The sequence below is a fragment of the Elephas maximus genome, chromosome 7 (assembly GCF_024166365.1).
Source record: "Elephas maximus indicus isolate mEleMax1 chromosome 7, mEleMax1 primary haplotype, whole genome shotgun sequence".
NCBI classification, from domain to species: Eukaryota; Metazoa; Chordata; class Mammalia; order Proboscidea; family Elephantidae; genus Elephas; species Elephas maximus.
Genome location: NC_064825.1, coordinates 136,243,498 through 136,250,627, shown reverse-complemented (window position 1 = coordinate 136,250,627; position 7,130 = coordinate 136,243,498). Strand labels below are relative to the sequence as shown.

The window sequence follows — 7,130 nt, the reverse complement described above, 5'->3', positions numbered from 1 at the left end:
GATTCTGGTGGGTTGAGGATGGGTTTGGTCAGAGGAGCAGGTAGAGAGGAATGTGCTCAGGTGTGGAGCCTCCTGGGCCAGGAGCCCTTATATCCCTGCCCGGGGTCAGGTGTGATGTGGGCACACGGTCCCTTCCTGGTTCCTGTTTGGGCCATTTCTCTAGAGCAATTCTTGTTTGTTTTCTCAAATCCATTGGCTCCTACTGGTTTAATCCAACATACACCTGTCCCAGATTTCTATATTTGGCCTCTTCCGCACCTTGCTTACCTCCAGTAAAAATAAATAGCTCTGGGATTCACGTCTTCCTGGTTATCTCTGGGTGTTGACTGTTGGCTTTCTTTGACCACATGATACCAACCACTGGAGAAGAACATCATTCTTGGTGAAGGAGAGGGTCAGCGAAAAAAAAAGGGGACCCTCCATGAGATGGATTGACAAAGTAGCCACACAGTGCACTCAACCACACCAACACGTGATGTTTCCTTCTGTTATGCATGAGGTCGCCATGAATCAGAGTCAATTCCATGGAAACCAACAACGACAATCGAATCTTCTCCAGCTTTCCTCTGCGTGCTGTGCGGATACATTTCCCCATTATTCAATCTCAATAGCTTAATGTCGAAAATTGGGTCTTAGTTAAAAAAGAGAAGAACAGAAATTGCCTGTAATCCTACCCCCTAGAGGTGGCCACTGGTTGACATCTGGGTTGATTCCATGCCGTTATCTCTAGCTCACAGACATCTCTCACGATCTGTTTATTATTCAAGGTTATCTGTGGTTTTCAGCACTCTGGGGTACACTTTCTTTACTCTTCAAAAAAGAACAAACTGAGCCTCTATCCTGGTGAATATGAGATGTTTGTTTCCCATCCCAGGTATGTTCATGAATCCCCAGGGCATACTTTGTGGTCCACAGACCTGGGCTGGCGGCAACTCCTCACCTCTCCCTGCATCCACCACTAAGACTCCTCCCAGGCCCCTCTGCCATTCTGGGGATGCTCCATGCTCCTGGCACAGTGGCTTCCTCTCTAGGCACACCTTACTGAATCTAGCTTCAGGAGGCCCTAGGTGGTGCAATGACGAATGCGCTTGACTGCCAACTGAAAGGCTGGGGGTTAGAGTACACCTGGAGGTGCCTCAGAAGAAAGGCTTGGAGACCTACTTCCGAAAAACTGGCCACTGAAAACCCTATGGAGCACAGTTCTCCTCTGACACACAAGGGGCTGTCAAGAGTCAGATCGACTTGTCAGGAACTAGTTTCTGGTTTCAGGTGGAGTGTTAGTGGTTAAGGAAGGAGAGGGGCCTGATCTACGGATGGACCTGCACTGGAAGTGGATGGCTTCTCCACGATGACCCCACTGAGGGTTAGCCCTGGGAGGCCATGTCGAAGGACGTCCCACCATGGTTGCCATCTTGGAAGTCTACCAGCTCCTTTCCCTTGGGTAAAAGGCAAGGTGGCTTTAGGATTTCCAAGCAGTGGTTCCTTGGTTGTCTGGCTGACCAGCCTTGGAAAGAACACAGTTGGAAGCTTGGTGGCAAAGAACAGGCACAGAGAGTACAGGTATTCAAGTCTGACATCGATGCCCTCCAGAGGGCATCCACTTGTGAGGAGGCCACCGATATCCAAAGGGACAAGGTGACCTGTCCTGGGGGTGCCAGTCGCCCTCTTTCTCCAGTCACCTCAGGGCTTGCTCAACAGGCTGTTGGGCCGCGTGGCCGTGGAGGCAGGGGAGGAGGCAGCGCTTGGCTCAACCCCCTGGATGTCCCCTCGTCAAGGCTGACCTGGCCACCTCCAAGCCCCAGGTGGCTTTTGTCCTGGCCAAACAGGCGAGTTAAATGGAGGTGTGATAGGAATCCTACTTAGCATCTTTCAAATCTTTTGTTACGGCATGAGTCTCTGAATTTCCTTAGGGAAGGAACGTTGCTTTCGGTTCACTGCTCCTGTGTACGTGTCTGTGTGGGTGTGTGATGGGATTCTCTCAGTCAGTTATCTATCCCATTATATATATATATATTTTTTGGAAATAACCACAGAACAGGCCCACAGGTCCACTGGACCCACAGTGAGAAAATTCAGCCAAGACTCCACCCATCCCTTGACTTCCATAGACCCTCACTCTGGCTGGTAGACTACAGTGGTATTTTGGAGCACAGTGGTTAAGAGCTACAGCTGCTAACCAAAAGGTTGGCAGTTCAAATCCACCAGCCGCTCCTTAGAAACCCTCTGGGGCAGTTCTACTCTGTCCTATAGGGTCCCTATGAGTCAGAGTTGGCTTGATGGCAGTGGGTAAGGGTTAACACTATTTCAGAGCCAATGCCTGATACCCAACCCCCCCCCCCCCCCCCGCCGAATATCAGGGTCTGTCTTTTCCTCGTGAAGTCAAGGCTGCTGGTCCCTCTGGGGAAAGTAGGAGAAGATTCATGGCAGATGTCCGTGGCCATGTTGCAGGTCCTTCCTCAGAGGGTTCCATCCTCCCAGGAATTTAGTGGGCTCTGGATCTGTGAACTGGCTGAGGTTTAGAAACATGGTCAGCGGCTGGACATTTCCACCATGGTGATTTGAGTCATGTTTCTGCCCACCAGACCCAGCGTTTTTCTGCTTATATAGATCAAGTGTCATCTTAATAGGCTTCTCACCCCACCTATTACTTAGCCACTGCTACACATCTCTGCAAGTGGGGCTTTGCTCACTTTGGACAAGTCATCAGGAAAGACCAATCACTAGCAAAGGACACTGTGTTTGGTAAAGTGAAGGGTCAGCAAAAATGAGGGAAATCGTGAGATGGATTGACACAGTGGCTGCAACAATGGGCACAAACTTACCATGGATCAGGAGGATGATGTAGGACCTGGCAGTGTTTCTTTCTGTTATATATAAGGTTGCTGTGAGTCAGAATCGACTTGATCACAGGACACAACAACAGTGACACATCTCTGAGTGTCAGAGCACTCGCGTTGTCACACTTTCCTTGCAGCTTGTTATGGAGATTGGGACACTTGTCTTTGACAGCTAAGTGCTATCATGTGGCCCTTACCACTCGTGTTGTTAGCTGCTGTTGACTTAGCTCCAACTCTTGGCAGCCGTGTGTGTAACACGGTGAAACATTGCCTGCTCCTGCGCCCTTTCACCATCGTTAGTATGCTCAAGTCCATCATTGCAGCCACTGTGTATTCTGAGTGCCTTCCAATCTATGGGGCTCATCTTTCAACACTATATCGGACAATGTTCTGTCGTGAGCCACAGAGTTTTCACTGGCTAATCTTCAGAAGTGTATTGCTAGGCCTTTCTTCCCAGCCTGTCTTAGTCTGAAAGCTTTGCTGAAACCTGTCAACCATGCTGGTATTTGAAATATTGGTGGCATAGCTTCCAGCATCACAGTAACATGCAAGCCACCACAGTACACAAACTGACAGGATGCCTGTAATGGCATCTCCCACCGTCATCTCCAACAGATGGAGGACAGCCATCAGAGAGCTTTTTAAGGATGCTGTAGCCTTCCCCACCCATGCGTTTCTCAATCCCTTGGTTAAGGAAGTGTTCCCCTGATTCTGCTATGTGGTATGATTCCGGCGAGGCTGGGCAGCTTGCATTTACAATCCATGCCAACCTTGTCATGTCCGTGAACCTTGGACTCCCTCCTCTACAGCAGGGGTTGATAAACTATGGCCCTGGGTCAATACAGCCCACCACCTATTTTTGGTAAATAAAGTTCTGTTGGGACACAGTCATTTATATATTAACTATGGCTGCTTTTGGAAGGAAGGCCTGGAGATCTACCTCTGAAACTGAAAGTCAGCCAATGAAAACCCCATGGATCATAACGGACCGATCCCACTATTCATGGGGTTGCCATGAGTCAGGGGTGACTCAGTGCCAGCTAACAACAATATGGCTGCTTTTGCACTGAAAAAGCAGACACAAAACCAAACTCATTGCTGTCGAGTCGGTTCCGACTCCTAGTGACCCTATAGGACAGAGTAGAACTGCCCCATAGGGTTTCCAAGGATCTGCTGGTGGATTCAAACTGCCAGGCCTTTGAGTAGCAGCCGAGCTCTTAACCACTGTGCCACTAGGGCTCCACTTTTGCACTAGAACAGCAGAATTGGGTAGTTCTGACAGAGACCCACTGGCCCACAAAACAGTTTGCCGACTCCTGCTCTGCTTTATGCCAGGGAAGTTCTGGGAATTTGACCTTATTGACTCTAAGCCACTTTTGTAGAGTTGGGGCCTCTGTCACGCAATCTAGCAGACTGTTAATAGCAACCCAAATGTTTGAGCCAATCCCTGAAAACGGCAACCCTGGGTCAACACATCCACGGGAGTGTTTTGCTTGGCCCTTCCTTCTTTGTTACCCTTTCCCACCCACTCTTGTTAGGTTGGTGACGTCCTGCACCCTCTTTGCTGTGAGAGTCATCGCTTTCCAGGCAGGTTTCCTCATCTGCTTCCACATGATTGCTGATGTTGGTGACTGTCGTCGAGCCTGCCCCCACCCACGGTAATCTCACGTGTAACAGAACGAAACATCACCCGGTGCTGTGCCGTCTCACAGTAGTTGGCATGTTTGAGCCCATTGTTGCAGCTATGGTGTCAGTCCGTTTCACAGAGGGTTCCCTCGTTCTCACTGGCCCGCTACTTTACCAAACATGATGCCCTTCTCTAGCCACTGGTATTTCCTGCCGACGTGGCTGGTGTAAGCTGAAGCTTTCACGTACTCACTTCTGGGAACATTCCAGTTGTAATCTGTGCTGTGCTGGGAGCTAAGTCGATGGGTGCCTGGGAGTGAGGGTCCTCCTGGAGTGGCAGTTGCTCCAGGTGAAGGCATTGAAAGTCTGTTACCTCAGCTGTAGGTGGGTGGTTGCTGGGGATGTTTAGGGTGGGCAGGAGAGGCTGTTTCTTCAAAGTCTTGCTCCTTCCAGTTAGTGCCCTTACTGTATTATAAGAGACAAATTGCAGGGTTCTGCATGTTAAATTGCTTTTAAAACCCTGTAGCTCTTACAGCCAGACCTGGGTGTGATCCTCTCCCATCGACCCGCAGGCGAAGGGTGCCACAGGAGGGATCTGCATTCCAACTGCGGTTCGAGTTGAGAATTCATGATCCTGGATTAGAAATTACTTTTTTCTAGTCTCCAGGTCAGAAGCAGCCATACTAACTCATATATATTTTTTAAGTGCTATAAAAATATACGTAACACAACACTTGCCAATTTAGCGTTTTTCACATGTATGACTCAGTGACATCAATGACACTCATCATGTTGTGCATTGCTCACCAATATCCGTTGCCAAATTTCCATCACCATGAACAGAAACTCAGTGCTTCCTAGACAGGGGCCCCCTCCCCCGCCCGCCACCTGCCCCAGGCAACCTCTAAAAAACTTTCTTCTCTGTACATTTGCCTGTTCTTGCTATTTCACATGAGTGAGATCAAGGAATATTTGCCCTTTTATGACTGGCTTACTCCACTCAACATCATGTTTTCAAGGTTCCTTGTAGCCTGTGTCAGGGCTTCATTTCTCTTTATAGCTGAGTGATATTCCGTTGTATGTATATGCCACAGTTTTTAAAATCCGTTCATCTGTTGATGGACGTTTAGGTTGTCTCTCTCTCTGTCTGCACCCATGCGCGTACACACACACGTGCACACACACACGCACTCATCTCTGGTATCTGAGGGCTTCAGACTCTGAGAACTTGAAGAGGCCTTCTCGGAGCATCTGGTCATCGACTAGGAGGCAGGTCTTTGCAGGCATGACCAAGGAGGCAGTGAGGGATTTCCCTGTTTGTTTTGTTAAGACTCAAGGCAACCTCGCATGTGTCAGAGCCATAGTGTTTACAATGGCTGATTTATTTGGAAGTAGATCGTCAGGCATTTCTTTCGAGGTGCCTCTGGGTGAACTCAAACCTTCAACCTTTTAGTTAACAGGAGAGGGCGTAACTGTTTGCACCATCCAGAGAGAAGAGGGTTGTTGCAAACAGCAGTTAAACAGGAGCAGTAAGACAGAATCACACTGAGGACAGAACTCATGGCGGGAGGGCATTTATTTAAAGGACTCCCAAGGTCAAGGATGGACCGTAATAGATGGAGATTTCAAGAAATGGCAACAGGAGCCTTCCTCAGGGAGAGGAGATGAGCTTAGAACATTCCAGAAGAGGGAGGTGATCTAGGAGAGAAGGCTGGTCAGTTCCGTCTCTGAGAGTATCCAGAGGAGATGATGGCTGGGGAAGGGGATGTGCCCCTCACCCAGGTCTTGGGGCACCCTATTCCTGTGTGAACCCCCTGCTTCCACGCTGCAAAAAGTAACCAGCCCAGAGCTGTGACTCAGAGGTTAGGGATAAGGGTTGGTCTTGGACAAAGCATCCGATCTGCAGGTGCCTCCAGAGGTGTGTGTCAGAGCCTTAGATCTTACACTGGTAGCAAACAGGGACGCAGCAGCTGGACTGGCAGCAGGATTGCCCACAGCCTGAAGAGCAGCAGTAAGGTTTGCGGCAGCTGGACTGGCAGCAGCCACAGGAGCCACAGCCCCCCTTGCAGCCCCCACAGGAGCCACAACCCTCCTTGCTGCCCCCACAGGAGCCACAGCTGGAGCAGGGACAGGCTGGCACACAGCAGCACACAGGCTTGCAGCAGCAAACGGGCACATAGCAGCTGGAGCCCCAGCCCCCAGAGCCCCCACAGCTGTAGCCACAGCCCCCACAGCCCCTACAGCCCCCACAGCTGGAGCCGCAGCCCCCACAGCCTCCAGAACAGCCACAGCAGCCCATGATTCTGGTGGGTTGAGGATGGGTTTGGTCAGAGGAACAGGTAGAGAGGAAGGTTCAGGTGTGGAGCCTCCTGTGCCAGGAGCCCTTATATCCCTGCCCAGGTGTCAGGTGTGATGGGGACACGGGGTCCCTTCCTGGTTCCTGTTTGGGTCATCTCCCCAGGAAAGTCTTTCCTTTCATATATCTGTTGTCATAAATGTTGTTCTAACTCTACCAGCTTCGTTGCCACGCAGGGCTTGCTTCCTGGTCTCCCCCTCACCTCTACTGCCTACTTGATAGCATGTCTTCCTCGTTTTTGGCTTTGCCTTTGTCTTGCCGAGGCAACGTTAGGGACCTTTGAATGTACGTTGGCCTTCTTTGGGCTACTC

At 50.2% G+C, this 7,130-nt stretch overlaps 1 protein-coding gene across 1 annotated transcript; it reads right to left on the bottom strand.

The window, feature by feature from the left end:
• Positions 1-6,396: 6,396 nt before the first annotated feature.
• Positions 6,397-6,762, bottom strand: LOC126080705 (keratin-associated protein 5-7-like). The gene has a single exon (XM_049891883.1). It carries the CDS (start codon positions 6,760-6,762, stop codon positions 6,397-6,399), a length of 366 nt encoding a protein of 121 aa, XP_049747840.1.
• Positions 6,763-7,130: the final 368 nt, after the last annotated feature.